Here is a 22,068-nt window from a genome sequence, read left to right on the forward strand (position 1 = left end):
GCTCTATCAAAAATATTTAAATCATAATAAAGATCTTAAGCACAAAATCTTTACTGTTTAAGTTTATATTTGCAGCGTAGCTGAAACTCCTGTTCAGTGTTTAGTAGAGTCGCATTTTGCAAGAAATACCGTCAATTCTGGTAATAGTGGCTGTACAACGATATGGCCGCCTTAAACGATACAGCTTGAAATGGCTAAACTGAAATGGTTGGGGGAGAACTGTGAAATTGGAGTCAGGTCAGGTAAACCACTAACTGGACTGGATGTGAATTTGTATTAAAAATACACCGACCATTTTATTTTGGACTTTTTGAAAGTTGATACTTAACTAAAAATCTAAAATTTATTTTTACAGGGAATGCAACTAAAATAACTTTTTGGGCTTTTTGAAACTATTCTATTGTTATAAATATCTATTGTTATTCTAATGTTATAAACAAGTAGTCCCCGAACTGTTACTTTTTTTGGAAAACACTAGAACATGGATTGGCCCAATCTGAAATTAAAAAAAAAGGTATAGAAAACTGCTAAAAAGATTCTCTGAGACTCTTTTTTTGCAGAAAAAACTCAAACGAATCATTAAAAAAGTGTCTTTATTGCTTTACCATGTGAAAAAATATAATTGTTTTCTCAGAAAAGTCTACCAAATTGTATAGTGACATTACTAAAGTAGTCGCGTAATATCAAAGCGGCGAAAGAATTAGAAAAGCGCTACAATAAATTAGGCGCGAATCAAACGACTGCGCTGGCGTCGATCTACAAAGGCTTTGAAGGAGATTTATAAGGGTTAACTGTACGTTGCTTTTGTGCTTGAACTCCTGAACACGTGCTACGATTCTTTATAAAAGCTAGTGGCGATAAGTTCTTGTAGACAAATATGTAGACAAAATATGTAGACAGTCTGCCCCAATAAAAGTCATAAAAAGTCATTTTACTTTTGTAAGTTAGGCTTTTATATGTCCCAGTATTGACCCTACCACTGCTTCGGGACAATAAATGGGCCAGTGCTGAGAAGAAGCAGCGCAAGAAACTCCACTAATGCTGATAATTGACCCTGGAATTTTTCTATAAAGTATGGTTAATTTGCCTAAGTGTGGTCAGCAGCGGACGTCCCGTGACTGAAATGATGATGATAATAAATTATAAAACCAGATCAATATAAAAAGATGTCCATGTTCTCAAATGTTTTTATTGTGCGAGGATCGAACTCTATCTTATAGAAGTCACTGGGTCAGGAGGTCATCATTTCGTCCTGGTTCCATTGACCGTTGAACGTTCCTCTGTGAAAAACTTCTCCTCTGTGAAAGACTTGGCCTTCACTGGTGAAGATTTTAATGTCAAGCTGTAGATCCTGCAACTCCTGTGTAACCACACAGGAGTTGCTAGCTTCCAATACCTCCTATGTTCTGATTAATTTCGTTGTGAGTCCAATGACAGTTTGATTTTCCCCCGGGACAAATTTTACATTCAGGTTGGGTTTTTATTGGCGATCAAGCTCCTGGCTACACAGGAGTTGCAAAAGTGGGAATGAGATAGTACGTTGGGCGTTCTTCTATGAAAAACTTTGCCGTTAAAACTAAAAGAAATAAATTTATTTATTATTGAAAATAAATATGTTTTTTTCTTTTTATTGTTAGGTTATAGAGTCTGACTACAGAGAAGTTGCAGCGGTGGTTACGAGAGATTTTAAACTCGTTTACGCCCAGGTCAAAAATACACAAATTGGCGTACTTTCAGGTGCTAATAAGATTTTCTCTCTAACTATAGCATAGTAGAATATACAAGCCTCGTCCTGGGCCGATCTACTAATTAATCCTGTTGAGAGAGCAGCCATTTTGCCTTCATAAAGGTAAAATAAAACACGAAACGGCGGGGCCACTTTCAGAAAGAGCCACTTAGCATAAAAAGCGGTGGAATTCTTGGTCTTGTGGGTATGAAAATGACTACTTGCGATTTTAAATTACTTGTAGTATATTTAGATTGCGTTATTATTTCTTCTGATTTTACATTTCTATATTAGGGGGTCATGAATGAACGAGTTCAAAATTGTGGGAAAAAACTTTTGGTACTAGGAACAGTTACTATTTTATTTTATTCTCTATCTATTTTTCATTTAGGACAACGCCTGTGGTATGTCTAGTGGTTAGGGAGTTGGACTTTTCGAATCTTGGGTTCGATTCCAAGGCACATGCACAAATTGATCATGTGCGTTGTGTGTCATTGTAAGATTTTTTGTGTGAGTGAACAAGTATCTACATGGCATAAAAACTAATTATTTTGTAATAAATACAAATAAACCTCCTACTAGGTGGACCGACGATCTAGTAAAGGTCGCGGGAAGAGCCTGGATGCGGGCAGCACAGGACCGTTCATTGTGGAAAACTTTGGGGGAGGCCTTTGTCCAGCAGTGGATGTCATTTGGCTGAAACGAACGAACGAACTAATAAACCCTATAAGTAGGCTAAACATACTTGTTTTAGGAGTGGGTCACAACATTAGTCTAACGTTCCTCCAATCTCGAATCGGCAATCCAATACCGTTGGGCTTATTGCCTTTTAATAATTTGTCCGCAGTTACATAAGACCCCCTAGGTAAAAATAAATGTACATGGTCGGTACTACGTACTTATGAAAAACTAGCGGCCGCCCGCGACTTCGTACGCGTGGATGATGGTCATATAAATGGTATGGTGAAGTCAGGAAATTGATATCTCCAATGTTTTTTTTTTATTTTTTATACAAATCGTATTTTATAACATTTATTTTGTATGAAAATTTAAAAAATTAAAATGATGATATCAATTTTCTGACTTCACCATACCATTTATATGCCCATGTTAACATGGGCTAGTGTCGGCTCATATACCCATTTACCTAAAACCCTGTATATATTTATTTAGAAGATTTACATTAGAATGACAAGGTCAATGACAATTTCCTAAGAGTTTTCCTTCACTGCATTGATCTTGTCTTCAGATGATTCCGCGAGCGTCTCGGTGAAATAACTAAATCATCCGGTCCACCCAACTTCGTCTAATCGCTGGATTGGCCAACTTATGATTACCAGCTCCTGATCAAAAAAGTTTTCTAGTTACTGTCACCGCGTTTGACGAGTCGAGCCCTCTGGTATCTAGCCTTAATTTGAAACTACATTCGACGTTATGCCTTGGTGGGTGGCTTAGTTTGGATGACTTGGCTTTGGAGAATGTTAGTAAGTTATTTGCAAGAGTATGAATTTATGAGAGGACAATCCTACTAATATTATAAACGCGAAAGTTTGTGTGAATGTCTGGATGTTTGTTATTGTTTCACGTAAAAACTAATCAACGGATTTTAATGAAACTTTACAGTAGTATTGTTTATAACCCATAACATATAGGCTATAATTTATGACGATCTGTGACAAACTAAATTTCACGCGGGTGAAGTCGCGGGAAAAAGCTAGTTTGTAATAAACATGTGGACTGAAAGTCTGGCAATACTTATGGTTCTGTGCTTGTTTTTGTTTTTGTATTCTGGGCACACTGGCAAGGCATTTTGAAAGCCGGCGGAAAAACCCGACGGCATGTTTGGACACGCCTTTAGATACACACTAAAAATTGTTTGTGTATTTAACTTATGTCATTGTGTAAAGATTTAATAACATAATTATATCTATGTAACTTAATTGAAAATACATAGCATAGGTAGACAGAGCTGTTAAAACTATCAGCTCACAAATATTCCTTACACGATTAAAGTTTGTATGGCTTCAAAAGTATTTATTTTGTTTTATTATCTTTTCATTTACTATTGAGAGAAAGAAAGGTAAATCAATTTCATTGAGTTTACCCAGAGAATGAAACAACATAATTCCCATTTAGTTTGGAATCCCGATCAGGACAGCGTTCGCAATTAGTGTGTTTACACATTACGCGATCTCAAACGTCATTATTTAGAGTAATTCCGATTCAATTATCGCGACAACAGTCGTGTGTGCACGCCACCTAGCGTGTAATTATAACGCGATTTCAGATACTCGTTACGCGATGTGTTTACTGTTCTAAGACGGGGTGTGGTTCCATTGTCGTACTACATCCGTCAAGGGATTTCATTTATTGCTTATTACAATTACAATGAAAAAAATACACGCAAAGATCTGTATTGGCACTTCTGTAGTCGGTTCAGGGTTAGACCATTGACATGTAATTTACTAGAGGTAAATGTATTTGCTCTACACTCTCATGGTGGAGTTGTCTCTCATGGTGACTTGTCTGATAAATATAACCTACATTTAAAACCATACGATTTTATAAGCTGCCGTTCTTTTTCGTATGGTAATGGAAACGATTCCCTCACAACGTCTCAGGCCGTATTCCGTACGTGAGAACGTCTCAGCGCTGCGTCTACGCAAACAGGGTTATTAACTATGTTTTATGTATGTTTGTATATGAACTTTTTATGATGAGTACTCTGTCAATTGTGGACCAATTTTTATTTAAATAGACTATACTCTCAAGGTGGTTCCACTGTTACCAAGTGAGGATCTGATAATGATAATGGGAAAATTGAGGGAAACCCTGAAATATTACAGACACGTTTTTTGAGGCTAAGGCTGCAGTATTTGTTGGGCATCAACAGCAAATTCATTGAACAATACGAATCTATAAATTCCCGTATGTTATCAGATGGTAATGGACACGAGCCCGCCTCGCGACGTCTCAGGCCGTATTCCGTACGTGACAACGTGCGTTTACGCAAACATTTCTCAAAATAAGGAGGAAGTTCTATATTCACTATAAAATTTTTTTGTTTGTTCCCCAATTTATCTACCAATTGTGATTCGCTTGTCACCTAGACCAGATCTGATGATGGGTGATGATGAGGATCCCAGGAAAAACTAGAGCAATTTTAAAATTTTAAAATAATTTACTGTTTTATTTTTTTGTAGCAGCCAGGAGGCGGAATCGCCTACGTTGCAACATTTGTCAACAGCAAGCAGCAACACATTAAAGAGAGGATTTAACAGTCCAAACCTTGGGTAACATGATGTACTGGTTAATTTGGTAACTTCATCTTTCACTTTGACTTTTGCCGTATATTATCGTATGACAATGGACACGTGCCCGCCTCGCGACGTCTCAGGCCGTATTCCGTACGTGACAACGCCACGGCTGCGTCTACGCAAACATTGCTCGGCGGAACACGTTCGTATTTCTAGTTTCGGCTGTTTGGCCAAATTTTATCAACGGATACAACAAGGCAGATGTTAGGTTTAATAGGCATTAGGATCATATTAAATTTAACTATTATCTGTTACTTTACTTTCTTCTTTGCGATCAAATATACCTACTTATGTCTTTCTTCTCATCATTCCTGCATAATTATGACAATCCATTAACAGACACGCCATAAGTTAACTAAGAATAAGCATGACTAAGAAGATGAAGAAGAAAAAATCACGATTTCCCGCTTTTTCCCGCCAATACTTAATCGTCGTCGGTCTATCGAGCAGGAAGGCATCCTACGCTAGGTATGTTTGCAACGCTACGCTAAGTACCTTCAAGAACCCGTTTATCGGTTATCCTTCCTTCTTGTCCCATCTATTTACTCGTATGTACCAAAATACATTACATTGGTAGAGTCGTGCATCTAAGGGTAAAAACGTAAGAGACAGAGTTTAGCTTCATAATTTAAGTTTAATGAATGAATATAATTAAGTAGAATCAAATCAAGGATTCTATTGGTAGTAATAAGCACGTAACGACATTTAAATCGTTTTTGGGGTTGACTATTTATCGATAGCTCATGTATCTACAGCAGAATTTTGTATCTTCCTCAAGACGTAAGCAAAATCAAAACCCTTCGAAGGTCAAGAGGTCATAAAACTAAATTTTACGATCCGGAAAACCTCCGGTTGCAATAAACTCGTCATCCGGAAAATGGCACTTACGGAAGTTGTTCTTTGTTGAGGATATACGAGTATCGATGACTTAGCCTTTTGCGAGTGGAATTTTAATCGATTAATCATTCGAATGTGGTTCTTTGTTACAATTCGAGACAATAGACGGAAAACTGTACTTTAAATAAATATCACATAGGTACCTACATTAATGACTGTTATGGACTCATTTCGATGCGGTCAATTTGTCATGTACCTAATTCGAGAATGAATCGATTACATAAATTTGCATATTAATAACGAATTTTAAAGTATTTAAGTTTTTCCTTGCGACTTGCTATCAAAAATAAATACACTTTTCTCAATAAAACATAATTACCATTTTTCTTAATTTACAAGAGATACAAAAATTGTAACTGCACTATTTCGCAGTCTTATCGCTAGGAAGCGATCTCTTGCTGTAACCCTAGATAATGTTGATTATTTTATACTCTGATAAAAGAAGATAGTAATAATAAATAATAATAAGTAATATCATTGGACATTTTACACTGCGCCTCTAGTCCCAAACTAAGCAAAGCTTGTACTATGGGTACTAAACCACGGATATAGACAAATACATACAAATTATATAGTCATAGTAACACCCAGACCCGTCACAGAAATTAAAATTCATCATTTCAATTTTTCAATCCAACCCTGGACCTCTCGGCATAGTAGTCCGTTCTTCTGAACCACTACACCAAACGGTAGATTTTATTGTCATGCAATTGTTAAATATTGAATCATCATCGGTTCTCTACTAATAAAAATATTGAATACTGTCAATAAAGTTTTTTCTATTGTTATTTTTACCACAATGTTAAGTAACAACATTGTCTGACAAACAAATGATGGTCAGTACCGAAGGCTCTATATCTATCAGATATTTCCAGAGTCCAGCGAAAGCAATAGTTACTTGACAGAAAACTTCCTAAAAGGCTATCAGAGGGCCTAATGTGAGTTTACATCAAACGCACCCACTAGTGAGCGCGTAAAAAATGACATTAAATGTATGACGGATTGTACAGCGCCCCTAGCGGAAAAGTTTAAGAATTAACATTTTCATACATTTTTTTAACTCGCTCACTAGTGAGGACTTTTGATTTAAACTCAAACTCAGCCCACAGGGGTACCAGCAAACAGGCCCTTTTATTTTGATAATCCTAAGGGTCTATACTGAACCAAGGCGTATAATGGCACAAACAATAGCGCGGAAGATGCACACTGCGCGTGCGCCGCATACCAAACGCGCGCGGGCAAAGACATTGCAACGGGGTACGCGAGTCGAGGCTTTGGAGAAATAGATATATAAAAAAATGTGAGACAGACAGACGACTATATTATTTTTGGTGCTCTGCAGTATCCCAACTTTTTATATAATTGAACATTAGTTAAAATCATTCTTTGGAATCGATTCCGGTGGTTCTGGGAGTTCGATTATCAGATTCCAGAAGTACAGGTTCCATTACTCTCAGCCCTCGTTCCCATCACTACAACTCCTGGACAGCCAGAATCTTATCTAATTAAAAAAAAGCCCGCAAGCTGAAGTGGCAATAGGCGGGCACGTAGTACGTAGTACTGACTGCAGATAGGGCAGTTACCCGGTTTGGGGTAGAGGCCACGTGCCGGAAAACGCAGCGTGGGACGTACTCGTCCACCCGATGACCTCAAAAAGGTAGCAGGAGGGCGCTGGATGCAGGCCGCTACCACCGGACGATCTGGAAATCATATGAGGCCTATGTTCAGCAGTGGACGTCCTGTGGCTGAAACGATGATGATGAAAGGTTAAGGACTTCATTGTAGTTTGATTTTGCAAAACAGCATCGCTGTTGGTTTAGATCCAAACTTTACATTTGACACTACCTTTCTCACACCTTTAATTTTGTACTGTTCATTATTGTCCTAATTATATTGGCATTATCTTCCCACGGCAAATTCGCTGCTTTGCTTGCAGACTTGCAATCAATCGGGTATTGTCTTTGTAATTACTAATTATAGTGGCTCATGAGTTCTGATAATGACTCTGACAACCTTTACTACTATGGTGGGCTATAACGGCGTTTATGTCTAACAAAGATTATTTTTAATGGCATTGTTAGTTCCATTTGTATTTACAAATTATCCTTGAAAATCCAGGTTTGTTAGGTTTTTGATCCTTTAGAACTCCTGAATCCCCTTCAGGAGTTCTAAAGGATCAACGGGTACATAAATCATTTTCAAACATTATTTTTCAATTTAACAAAATTTACTGCCTATGGTGGGACTTGAACGAACGACCTTTCGCTTGCCGCTGCCTACTCAGTTTTTAAGACATCGAGAAAGACAAGTCCTGAAGTCCATATTATTAAGAAACAACAAAACTCAAGTTTAAATAAATCATTTTTTTAAACCATTGATTTTTATCATTAAAACACAACTTTCCATCACACGCCCCTGAATTGCATTTCAAAAATCTGAAAATTCATCTCAAGATGTCTAAAAAGTAAGTATCAACGAAGATTTGAAAAACGATTAACGGAAAAACACCTCATATCAAAGCAGTAAAATTTTCTAAGACGTCATATTTTTCTAGTAAACTCCAGCCCAATCTACCACTACAGTAGGGGGGACAAAACTAGATAGAACTAGTTTTTGTTTGTCAGTATTATAAATAAATATCAAAATATCATTTCAATCACATTAAATGCTAGTTCAATTATGACCACGATAAGCTTGAATCGCCCGAAACTGTAATTTGGTGACGACAAGCAAAATCTTGATAAGGTAGAATGAGCGCTTGTAATTAATAAACTTCTTAGTTTACATGGTTAATCGACTAAATTATTAGGGACCAGCAAAGTCTATGAATATATTAAAATTATGACAATATTTTAGTGAAATCTTTTATAATGATAGTTTTTCCTATAATGGCCAATTTTTAGACCCATTAGTTCTCTTTTTTTTTAGCGTTAAGAGTCGCCTTAGGCAGTTCGATTTTTTCAAGTTATTTATAATCTTAGACCCATTGTAATGGAACAATAAAAACAATTCAGCAAAGAATCCAAAAATATCGATATTTCAAAAACTTTAGTGTTCGATTTGGTTTTCTATTGAGATTTTTGTATAAAAAAAGTTCATTGTAAAACTTAAACTACAAAGTCGTAAGGAACAAAAAAGCTTTTTTTGACCCTTGTGACATTTGAAATTTTCACACAAACGTGTAAACTATGACCATAGAGAAGAAGAAGAACCGAAAGAAAGAAATTGTGTTCATTAATTTCTCAAACATACTACAAAATATGATGAATTTCTTGACGTAAAACTGGTCAAAACTTGCACCAGAAAGTACTAATGCACACAGTACATTTTCAACACATATACGGATCCCTCACACTAAAATATGGTTCAATCGGACCGTTTTCACGAACGGTTGCGTGTGGAACCACTGAGCCGAGACTGTTATTGAATAATAACAAAGCGGGTTCAAATGCACTAACCACGGTTAGTTCACATCAGTTTGTTTGGATCGGGATTGGGCAGTGTTACGAGGGCTTGACGGTTTTTGATAATACCGGTTATTTGGACATCATGGTATACGGTACGTTTGATATTTTGATATTTTCGGATTTTTGACCAAGTTTTTCTTTTAATTATAGTTATTACGGTCATGCAATGTTTTTTGGCTTTGTTTGATGTCATGATTTTATTAGGGCTATTTCCCTTGTTTTTTTGGTGAAAGTTTTGACAAAATTGGTTTTCATTTAGGTACCTAATTCTTGAAAGAAAGAAAAGGAAATAATTATTGTGGGACACTAATATTTTTATGAACCTGTTGACACAACTTGCACAAGGGTTTGGGGGTTGATAAGTTTTACAAAACAATCAGCAGGCCGGGCATATGATAGGTCTACCATGTTTTCTTCGTATTGTTTTTCGGCGAAACTTTCTGTCAGCCAACTAAGATACTTGGCCTAGAGTTATTTCGTGCTTACGTTAATAAGATGACGTTTATTGTCCGTGGTTTTTCTTTTCACAAAGGTTTACTAAACCTTTGTTTGTCACCTGTCATCCGCTTTGCAATGGAGGGAAGTCGAACCTTAACTTCGAACTCCTATGTTCTTCTGATTAATTTCGTTGCAGGTCCAATGACAGTTTAACTTTCCCCCGGGACTAACTTGACCTTCACTGGTTAGGTTTTTTATAGGCGGACAAGCTGTAGATTCTGGCTACACAGGAGTTGCAGCGGTGGGAACAAGAGGTGGGAATAGTCCCGTTTATAAAATTATCACTTCACGGGATTTATTGCAACAATATCTATTTTAACGGTAAATAAAATATTTACCCTCCCGACGTTTCGGCTCGGTTGCACGAGTCATGGTCGCTTTTATGTTAATCGATGCTTCGATGAACAGCTTTATCGATTAGGCGTTATTCGGCATGGGTGTTATACGGTCCTTTTCTATATATATACTCTCAATAAAGCGATTCCACAATAGCTCAAGCAAAGTCATAGACAAAACCTAGTAGCATTCCTCAACTCGCGTACCGAGTAGCAGAATACGTGCCAAAATGCCTCCGCACTTGACATACAAATGGGCCCTTGTTTTCCTGGATGGCTGTACTCTAGTGTTAGTTGCGCCCGCGCATCGCAAGCAAGCCCTAGTCGGGAGTTGCGAACAGACAAACCATAGACAAAGTGCTGAGGGACTGGTGATTTTTTTTTATTTTGAGGAGGTTTTGAAAGTGAGTTTGCTGTTCCAAAAAGTTTGGTAAATTATGAGTAATTATGATTGAGTTTTTAATTTGGACATTGTTGAGTGTAATAAGACAACACTGCCAAAGGCATGGATAAGATACAGTTTTATTTAGGGATGAATTTTCAATCATCGATTAATTTATAACTGAAGAATCACTTTGGGACATTGACAGTGTCAGAATGGGAAATATGTCAAAATGGCAATTTTATTCTTCAGTTAAAAGATATCCGACGATTAAAAAATCTGCCCTTAAAAGAATAACAATAAAGGTTTTTTTAAATATGTGTCAAATTAAAAATTCAAATTGAGGTAACAATTAATTAGTATCAAACAAAAACAACGTTAAAAATCCATTAATAAAAATCGTTAGCCCAATTTACGGTCAATCAAAATGATATCAAAGGATTGTTGTTTACATTTTATAAAAATAAAAATTCAAATGAAACCAACCTACAGTTTGACCCAATAAAAACTTATCAAAACAAAAACTGTTAAGTGAAAGTGCGAAAAGAAAGTTATTTGTTTTTCAAATATAGCATTGTATTTTGGTCCAGTTTATGCATAAATATTCATCGAAAACAATGCTAAAAATATCAGTGTATTTCAAACTGTGACAACCGTAACAGCAATATGGCAAAATAATATGACTAAAAAGTATTTATAATTTTATCGTTCTTAAGATCTCAACGTGAAGCTGTTGAAATATAATAAAAAGTGCATAATACCAAACGTTCCAAAGAAAAGAATACTGGCATCTTTTAATGCAGCCAGCCGCATTCTGACTCAAAAGACCCTGTGCCACTGCTAGAGAATATAAAATTCAAAACTAGAACACAGAACAGAAGCAATTCTAATTTCAAATTTGAATTGAAAAGGAACCCTGTAAGCAATCTCGCCGCGGTCGTTGGAGGAGAACGAAAAATTCACACCAAGGAATTCAAAATTGGAACTTCTGTATAACGTTACTTTACCGTTACGTGTCCCTTCGAAAATCGAACTTTTTTTGGAGCGGAAAAAACTGGACTTTAGCGTGCAGTATTTTAGGTTTTAAATGTTGGAATATTTTAGTGCATTTAATGGCGTCGATACGAGCGTCGACCTAAAAAAAGAGTAGTATTTTAAGTAAAAAATCGTTCATTATCTAAATGAGCAAATTAAGAGCCGTCTTAATTTAATGGTGGACTGAGAGGTTGACAAAACGGTGGTATCTTTTTATACTTATTTTTGGCCTGATTTAGTGATGGATGGTGTTATGCAAATAACGGTATGATCGGAGCACGATTAGCGGTCGAGTTATTTATGCATTGTTTGTTATGGAGAGGTTGTAATTTTTAATTGATTATAATTCAAAAAGTGGACGATATAAAAAGGTTCATTTTAAATTTTACAAATACTTACCATTAAATTATAATTATTTGTTTTACTAGTTTTGCTAGGAAATTAATAAAATTAAAAGATGAAAATTTTAATAAACAACAAATAGGTGTAATATTTTTCCATCTTGTAAATACATGAGAGGCGGGAACAATAGGTAGGTGGGATAGGATCCACTGAGTAATTTAATAACTATGTTTATATTTTAGTTCAATATTTTAAGTAGAGTATAACCATTTAAAAATGTTACTATGTCATTCAATATAGACCAGTAAATCTCAGTGAAAGTATTTTCAGAATGGGATCACCATAGATTATCTACACGTGGGTACATTTGAATATTTAAATTCGAATCACTTACTGGCCCGGTTATAATATTGTCATATCCTTAACCTACTTTTTTATGTTCAACCTTTCTATACTAATATTAAGAGGAAAGAGTTTTTTTTAATTTGTAACGAATAAAGTAAAAAATTACATGACCATTATCTACCATTGTATGTTTTATGTCACCTCTGTCTTATTTGTTTTTTTTTATTTACCTCTTTTGTCTTTTGTGATGTCCATGGCAATAAATGTTTCTTTCTTCCTTTCAATAGAATCCATTTTTTTTCCGATGAACATAGGCATATTTTATTTATTTATAATCATTAAAATATTTGTTCTGTGCGAAGTCGGGATGGGCCGCTAGTCTAGTATATTTTAACAATAACAAAGAGAACATACATACCTAATTGTATTTTTGACACAGATATTAGTATGTCGTCTATGTACAGACAGAATTTCAAGCTAAAGTGGTACTTAAGTAATGGTAATAGATGCTATAGTTCAGTAGGCTGTACTGTACACTAGTGTACACTCGCCCTAACCTTTGCCTTGCACTATTCGACCCGATTCCGCGGGTCGATGACACGAACTTGAAAAAAGTCCGCCATTGTATGCAAATGTACAGTCCACCTCGCATTAATTTGCTTATTTCTCCTTAAAACAATCACTTTAAGGACCATATTAGCTTTTGTCACAGCTTAAAGACACCTACGTCGTTAATAAAATGGAACACGGTTTAAAATTGTATTTAATACGCCAAAACAGTTTGCGGTTCAACCATACATTGTATCGTGACACATTTCTTTGTAGGAATTTGAATTTTATTGCATTTAAGTGCAATAAACTTTTGACAGCGTGATTTAAAAGCCTATTCATTCCGAAAATACAGTTTACAGTTTAAATTGTAGAAGTAATAACATGTGCAAGATATTTTTACCTTTCGAAGTGAAATGTCCAAATAAGTTTTTACTTAAAAAACTCGACTCAAAGGCACGCCTTCAACAAAATTGGATTCATTCAAAAATTCAAAGCAAATACGCTAAAATGTTTTATTCATTCATTAAAAAGCTCTAAATTAGATTGAAAGAGCTTTCTAAGTTAGTGGGCCGTGTTTTTTAAGACGTAAATGCGATGACACATTATTTAAATTTTATTTACATGTTTCTTAATGAGTCAGCTATTTTTGCGGTTTTCCTGTTTTTTTTTTAACAAAGGACTTGTTAGTGTAGGTCATGTACTTAATTTGTGATCCAAATACATTCTTATTTTTACTGTCTTAAAAAAAGAGGTATTCTATATTCTATGTTTCATACCAAGTTTTTTTATGTAAATTAACCGTAATGCCAATTGTAAAAGAATTTTCAAAATTGTTTTTACCAACTTAATCTGGTACTCACAAGTTTAAAAACACTGATTTCTAGTATTTTTTTTATGATAGCCATTTCTTGGTTAGGTACATGGGCACCGTATAACCGTAGGCGAACAGGTTTAGGACTAGAAGACGAATGAAAAACCTTAAACTTGCGATTCTATTTTACTTATGAGATACGATTTAGTATCGTGACTTTTTGAAAACTCTTGAAAAGGAGTCTGACAATGGTGACTGAGTTTCTTGTGCTGCTTCTTCTCAGCACTGGCCCATTTATTGTCCCGAAGCAGTGGTAGGGTTAATATTGGGACGTGTAAAAGTGCTTTTTAAAAGCCTATTTGCAAAAATAAATGAGTTTTATGAGTTTTTAAAGTCACTTATATCAAATTTTACCTGTTAGACTTAATCATAGACTAAAACTGCCTCTATCTTTCTTGTTTCAAACAACAAACTGTCAAAAAATTGGTGCATGAATAACACTGATTCATCCCGCCACACCTTTACGCGGCTTACTGTACTCCAAATCATTGTTAATTGTTTGATTCGATGACACATGGCTTTGTGTTTTCGATATGTATGTGGGGCAGTTATGTAGAACGGTGGAGACTATGTTGTACTGCGACTTTGCATGTGTAGAAAAATAGGCTTATCGAAAAAAGTAATGTTTTTTTGCAATTACAAGCAAACGTCCTAGTCATTGCACAGTATTTCCTCGTATTACAAAACAAAATTCGCCGCCGCGTCTGTCTGTCATTCAGAAACTACTGAAAGGATTTTCATGTGGTTTACACTTACATATAAGTGACTGTTTTACTGAATTTTCATTTTTATTATACTCGTACATGTTTACTCATATTTGGTCCTAATATCTTATGTAATAAAAAAACAAGAAGAAAAATAGTAGGTAACAAGGTAAAATAAAGACGATCGAAAAACATTATTATCTATATGGATAATTTTTTTGAAATAGTTGAGACAAATCCAATTTATTTGTCAAACCTTTTAAATATTGAAAATATTTGTATAAACACAAAGTTCATTACCGGACTAGCTAGACAATTCTTCCACATTAACATAAATTATGTAACTGTATCATTATGCTAGCATGAAATACGGGCGAAAGCTTTAGATTCCACGCAACATGATGTTATGGAAAGATAAGCGCATTTGACATACACAGACACACATTGTACAAAGGAATTTATATTTGAACTGGCTTTTGCTCGCGGCTTCGTCTGCTGTTTTTTCATTGAAAGATTTTATCGCGGAACTTATCAAGTACCTAAAGCACAATAAAGCTAGTATCTAGTAGTAGTAGTAGTAGTACCATCAGGTGAGATACAGGCCAAGAGCTTCCTCGTTGCGGATAAAAAAAAAAAAAAAAAAATCTACTCGTAACCCAAAACTACAATCACGATAAACGCATACTCGCTAAAAACAAATAACGATAGGTATTATGGTCAACACAATGGAGTCCGCTCCATTGTGTTGACCATAATACCTATCGTTTTGTTGAAAATTAGTACCAACTACTCCGGTAGTTGGTACTAATTTTCAACCCAAAAAAATGTATTACATAGGAATTTTAAAGATAAAATACCTATCCTCATTTCATTTTCATTTTTCAATATTTTATGATAGTTACAACGATTATATTATTATAAACCCACTAACCTGCTGCGCAACTAGGATCGTCTTCGTTAGGTAGGGTAGGTAGTAGGTACGGAGCGATGACACATGACACACACAGGGTCAAACGGTCCAGTATAAGAGATCCCCTTGAACGCTTAGAAAAATCGTTTTCACGAGCACATATAGTTTTCACAATGCACATCACAATATTGTAGAAAGAATTCACAATTCAGTTTTAAAAATCACAAGAAAATTTTCGGTTGCTGACTGTCATAAGAATGACTTGATTGGTTCGCTGCGCGTCACCTGAATGTCCTATTGGCCAATCGGATTGCTTTAAAAAGACGACTAGCGCTATCTTTCCCGGTATTGAAATTATAGATGACCCACGCTGAACTGTCCCACCAAACTCAATGACAGGGGGGCGCTACCATCGTTCAACTATATGGTTTCCAACATGGCAAAAATAGGAACCAGCGATCCGGTATTGACGGTGGCGCCCCACTGTCAATGTCATGCATAGGACAGTTCAGTATTTTGGAACTATACAACGAAACGGTGGAAAACCAATTGAATGTCAATTGGAAGTCAATACAAAAATTATTATTATTAAGAGATACCTAATTAATTTTGAAATTATTATTAATAGAAATTACCTACTTACCAATGAAAAATATTTTTGGCTACTAAAAATTAGTAGCTGACGCAGTTTTCCATAGTGTTTGCAGTTTGTAGTCTCTACACAACCTAACCTTTGGTCTGATCATCATTTTCCATCAGGTGAGATGCAGGCCAATAGTTGTGGATAAAAAAACTGTGGAAAACTGCGTCATCTATGCGAGTTATGCTAAACTAACTTAGTGCTAAAAACTTAGTTTACGAGTAAAACAAGAAACCTTAGTAAGTAATAGTATAAATGCGAAAGTAACTCTGTTTGTCTGTGTCACGCCTAAACCACTGGAACGATTTTGATGAAATTTGGAATAGAAATAGTTTGAGTCCCGGGAAAGGTCATAGGACCGTTTTTCCAGAGGTTTTTATCCCGGTTTTTGAAACAGGGACGCGCGCGATAACGTTTTTCTGTGACAGATAAAATTTCACGCAGGCAAAGCCGTGGGCGGAAATCTACCTAATAGGTACTTTCTTTAGAATAAGGACATAGGGAAAATACTGTAAAATAATGAATCATTCACTTTCACACTTTCTTGCAACTGAAGAGTTTCATAAATAAATGAATCATAATTACAATCCTCGGAAACATTAGTCTAAATAATTAAAATATTTGATCGGTGACAGTAATTTTTTGATGAATAATGCGTTGAGAATTTAGGACATATTTTATTGGGAGCAGTTTAATTAATGTTTAAAAATGTTTAATTATCAAAGAATGTGAACTAGATCATCAAAAATTAGTCTAGATTTTTTGAATTCAATTCTTAATTTGATAAACGTTTGAAAATTTCGAAGTGGATTCTGGTTTACAATCTTTTCATTCAGTAAACCTATTCATAGAATGTTAGAATCGATAATCTTATTTTTACTCAGTATTAACTACTACTTCCTGAGGCTTTAATTTTTGGGTCAAACAAAACCTATTCTGAAAAATTACTAAAAATTCTGAAAAGACGCTTACATAATTATTTTTTCCTGTAAATATTACACCTCCACTTCATGTAAAGCCACATTTGTTAAAGCAAAGTTCCTATATCTTATTGGAAAAAACCTTTAGGTTCCCTTGGTGTAAAGTACTGTAAAGTAACGTTCAGCACATTTTTTGATGCAAAAATAGCCCATACCTTTTGAAAAATCCGTTGTATATCTATATCGAAATCCATAAAATTTGTTTCAGCAGTTTAGAGTTATAGGTTATAGTCTTGAAAAACATCGTTATGTACTTTAGAGGTACTTACACCTTGTCTATATATATAAAAATGAAACCCGTTTTCCGTTGTCACGACATAACATGAAAACGGCTTGACCGATATGGCTGATTTTTTTTTGTAGTTTTCTAATACTCTGTACAAGGTTTTTACGGAAAAAAATATAAAGGAAATCTCTACGCTAAGGCGGTACGAAGTTCGCCAGGTCAGCTAGTATGTAATATTATAAGAACGCAAATCCAGAAGTGTTTAAATCCTGAAATAACTTGCGGATTATTATCTAATAGCTGATAAGATTATGTAGTAATTGATAACGTTATACAGTGTGTCCGGGCTTGTAGTGATCAAACTTTAAGGGCGTAATCTATGGACAATTTTATCGATGAAAAGACTTCAAATTTGGGGCTTGAACCGTTTCTCGCAAAATTACGAGGATTTAAGTTTTTAATTTTTAGTTTTCACCTCTTCCTTCAAAAACAAGTGAAAGCGTGGGTAGCTTAACGCTAATAAGCAAAAATTTTATATCATGCGATAGCCAATAAAATTATCTATTAGCAGAAGTAGAAAACAGATACAAGTTTGATACATTTTAAAGGAGTAAGAATGGATTTAATTAGAAAAAAACATGACTTTTTTCACTTCTTTTTCAGTTATTTTCCAACACAAGAAAAACCAGGTCGTTAAGGTATGTTTTATTTGCATTTTATTATTAGTATTTGAGCTATTCTACAAAACGAATGTAAATTTATTAGTCTACGTCTATTAGTTTCGACATAATTGTTGAACAAAGATACCCCTTCCCAGCGGTTTCCATAGCGCACGCGACATGCGAAAATGCACTGCCTGAAAGAATCACACAACCTATTCCGATTACTATGGAAACCGCTGGGAAGGGGTATCTTTGTTCAACAATTACGTCGAAACTAATAGACGTAGATTTATAAATTTACATTCGTTTTGTAGAATAGCTCAAATACTAATAATACAATGCAAATAAAACATACCTTAACGACCTGGTTTTTCTTGTGTTGGAAAATAACTGAAAAAGAAGTGAAAAAAGTCATGTTTTTTTCTAATTAAATCCATTCTTACTCCTTTAAAATGTATCAAACTTGTATCTGTTTTCTACTTCTGCTAATAGATAATTTTATTGGCTATTGCATGATATAAAATTTTTGCTTATTAGTGTTAAGCTACCCACGCTTTCACCTGTTTTTGAAGGAAGAGGTGAAAACTAAAAATTAAAAACTTAAATCCTCGTAATTTTGCGAGAAACGGGTCAAGCTCCAAATTTGAAGTCTTTTCATCGATAAAATTGTCCATAGATTACGCCCTTAAAGTTTGATCACTACAAGCCCGGACACACTGTATAAGTAAGCATAAGGACACTATACTCGTAGTTAAGTATACGTTCTGTCATCAGTAGAAGAAATCAGTGTGAGTTGTTTGTACATATTTAATAACTGGTTTGTAAATAATATACATAATAATATGTACTTTGTTATCATTTGCATTGTTATGAAAGTATTACAATCATAATATAATTTATGGATTTCATTATTTACATTTCATGAAGTATAATATTTATTACCATTATCCTGGATATTTTGCTGTTGCTTAATAAACTAGATTAAATCAGGTTTGTGGATTTGTGTCTTTGTTTTTCGTAGAGACGTGCAGTGCATATAAACTGCCTACTAAAACGATGCACTATTTATTAGAATTTGTGGTTTAGAATTTGGAACTAGGTAGGTACATACGATCAGCAATATAAGTAGTAAACTTAAGTTCGTTCGTTTCATGGGGAATTAAAATGGTAGAGTCGCTAATTAATTAACGCGTTCAAGCTCATGATTATCGTATGATGCAGACTGTACTACTCCTAACTTGAATTAAAACTATATGCAGACATTCTGCTTAGGTCATTGAACTTCGTTTGAAGATAATATCCAAGTTATTAAAATGACATAAAAATATTTGGCAGAGTTTTTTGGGCACAAGAGAAAAAAGCTAAATCAAACTATGAAGACGTTGCATTTGATCCCTTATTTATCTTTTTAAATCTCTTTTGTAATTAAAAAAAATTCCTCAAAAAAAAAAACAATTGAATAGGGTTTACAGATTGTGGAGATTATGAAAAGATAAACATGATTTCTAAATCAATAATTAATTTAATTGTTCTGTTGTAATTAAAAGGTTCTGGATATTTCCTATTTCTTAAAAAATGCATCATATAAATGACGTTAGAAATACATTTATTAATATTAATGCCTTCACGTTAGAAGTTAATTTATTAAAATTAATGCCTCTACGAACTTTGCTAAATCGACTTTGATTTATCAAAGTTCGTAATGTTGAATTGATTAACACTAAAATATAAATAAAACTGATGATTTCTAGAATAAATCTGTGTGGAGCATTTTTTGTCGTTCTAATCTCTTTTAAATGTTATTTTAAGCTTCGGAAATATAGGTAAGATTTAGATCTACATCGATGACACACGAAATATAAACAGATAAACATATGTACGTATGAGATAACATGACTACACCCACCTTTGACTCACCGGGCCCAGTTCATTAGACTACTCGTAAAAACTTCCAAAACAAACTATTAAAAAACAATTAAAATATCTGTCACCTTGACCGTCCTATTGACCGGGATAAAAAACGGTGCTAACGATTTTTATTAAGCACTTCAAAATCATTCCAGTATCGGCATACTGTACAATACGGGCTCCTCTGTTAGCGGTTGGCCTACTATGGCTGCGTATATAAAAGTTACCGCCGAGGTGCATAATCAGTACGGAGGTGACGCCTCCATGTGAAGCCGTGCCCGACTTGATATTTTTGTTTTCTTTTTAGTACCACCATGGGGCGGCTTGCAATAGTTGTGGTTGCTACGCTCGCCTTAGCAGCGGCTGCGCCCCCTGGCAAACCCTCCCTTGGCTGGGGAGAACGCACCTTCGCAATCGTCGAGGTCAACCAAGCAGCCACCGCCTACAATCAGTTAGTCACCAAGAGGGACTCAGCAGATGTCTCAGTAACGTGGAACGTGTGGTCCGGGGACCCAGCGGACAAAGCCAGAGTTCTCCTGAACGATAAGGAGTTCTGGTCGGGCACTGGAGGAGCAGCCGGCTCCGCTAGCTTCAAAGTCAAGAAGGGAGGCCGATACCAGATGGTCGTCGAGTTATGTAACGCCGATGGGTGCAGCCAAAGCGACGCCACCGAGATCATAGTCGCCGACACCGACGGCAGCCATTTGCCTCCTCTAGACTACAACATGGGAGAGAAAAACAAGCCTTTCAAGCAGACTTCGGGGAAAGTCGTCGGAGCTTACTTCGTCGAGTGGGGTGTCTACCCCAGGAAGTTCCCAGTCGACCGTGTGCCAATCCCTAATCTCACTCACCTGTTGTACGGTTTCATCCCAATCTGTGGTGGTGATGGCATCAATGACAGTTTGAAGGAAATCGAAGGCAGTTTCCAAGCTCTGCAGCGTTCGTGCAGTGGACGCGAAGACTTCAAAGTCTCCATTCACGATCCATGGGCTGCTCTCCAGAAGCCCCAGAAGGGTCTGTCATCATGGAACGAGCCCTACAAAGGCAACTTTGGTCAGCTTATGATGTTGAAGCAAGCTAAGCCTGACTTGAAAATCTTACCCTCCATCGGTGGGTGGACATTGGCTGATCCCTTCTTCTTCTTCACTGACGAGACCAAGAGGCGCCGTTTCGTCGCTTCAGTTAAGGACTTCTTGCAGACCTGGAAATTCTTCGACGGCGTGGACATCGACTGGGAATTCCCTGGCGGTAAAGGTGCTAACCCCAACTTGGGCAGCCCTAAGGATGGAGAAATCTACGTGCTCCTGATGAAGGAACTCCGCGAAATGTTGAATGAACTCTCAGCTGAAACTGGACGGAAATACGAGCTGACTTCGGCTATCAGTGCTGGATGGGACAAGATCCAGGTCGTCGACTACAGCGCGGCTCAGAAGTATATGGACCATATCTTTTTCATGAGCTATGACTTCAAAGGAGCTTGGTCTAATGACACTTTGGGACACCAGGCGTCTCTGTACGCGCCGGACTGGAACGAGAAGGAGACCTACACGACTGACTTTGGCGTTCAGTTCCTATTGGCCCAGGGTGTGAGTCCTAAGAAGATCGTAGTGGGTGTTGCTATGTACGGCCGTGGTTGGACGGGAGTTCATGGGTACAAAGACAACAATCCTTTCACTGGGAACGCTACAGGGCCTGTGAAGGGGACGTGGCAGGATGGTGTGGTGGACTACAGAGAAATTGCTACTGAGATTGCTCAGGGGAAATGGGAGTACCATTATGACAAGGTTGCGCAGGCGCCCTACGTGTTCAGGCCAGCTACTGGAGACTTGATAACGTATGATGATGCGAGGTCAACTATTGAGAAGGGCAAATATGTTAGGGCAAATAAGCTGGGTGGTCTATTTGCGTGGGAGATAGATGCCGATAATGGGGACATTTTGAACGCTATGAACATGGGTCTAGGTAACAGCGCGTGATTGGCTATTGTGATATGATTGTAAAAAGGTCTCAAAATATAAAAAATGTGAATGTATTATATGGTGATAATAATGTGTTTCACTGAACTGCGTCTGATTAATAATAAGGATAAAATAAAAATAATTTAATTTAATGTTGTTGTCTCTTATTTTAATTGTTAAGCGTGAACATAAAAATAATGAACTGAAATTATTTACAATTAGTAATGTCAAATACACACACCGGCAGATTTAGAGGAACGGAAAAAAAAGCATCAATATCATCATTATTTTAGGAAAAAAATGCCTAATTATG

General features: G+C 36.0%; 1 protein-coding gene across 6 annotated transcripts; it reads left to right on the forward strand.

The window, feature by feature from the left end:
- The first annotated feature begins 9,415 nt into the window (after positions 1 to 9,415).
- Chi-h (chitinase) lies at positions 9,416 to 21,868 on the forward strand. Of its 6 annotated transcripts, none has more exons than XM_028303184.1 (2): positions 9,416 to 9,499; positions 20,105 to 21,868. In XM_028303184.1, the coding sequence occupies exon 2, from the start codon at positions 20,112 to 20,114 to the stop codon at positions 21,771 to 21,773; it is 1,662 nt and encodes a 553-aa protein (XP_028158985.1). In that variant the 5' UTR covers positions 9,416 to 9,499; positions 20,105 to 20,111; the 3' UTR covers positions 21,774 to 21,868. The 6 variants fall into 6 exon arrangements, with proteins under 6 accessions (XP_028158985.1, XP_028158980.1, XP_028158982.1 ...); XM_028303179.1 differs by lacking the exon at positions 9,416 to 9,499 and adding an exon at positions 10,511 to 10,670; XM_028303181.1 differs by lacking the exon at positions 9,416 to 9,499 and adding an exon at positions 10,511 to 10,665.
- The last annotated feature ends 200 nt before the right edge of the window (positions 21,869 to 22,068 follow it).

The sequence above is a fragment of the Ostrinia furnacalis genome, unplaced genomic scaffold (genome assembly GCF_004193835.3).
Source record: "Ostrinia furnacalis isolate ACB-3 unplaced genomic scaffold, ASM419383v2 OfSCF1207, whole genome shotgun sequence".
Taxonomy (NCBI): domain Eukaryota; kingdom Metazoa; phylum Arthropoda; class Insecta; order Lepidoptera; family Crambidae; genus Ostrinia; species Ostrinia furnacalis.

Coding starts and splice junctions, on each gene's coding strand:
- Chi-h (XM_028303184.1), top strand. CDS start 20,112: ATGGGGCGGCTTGCAATAGTTGTGGTTGCTACGCTCGCCTTAGCAGCG.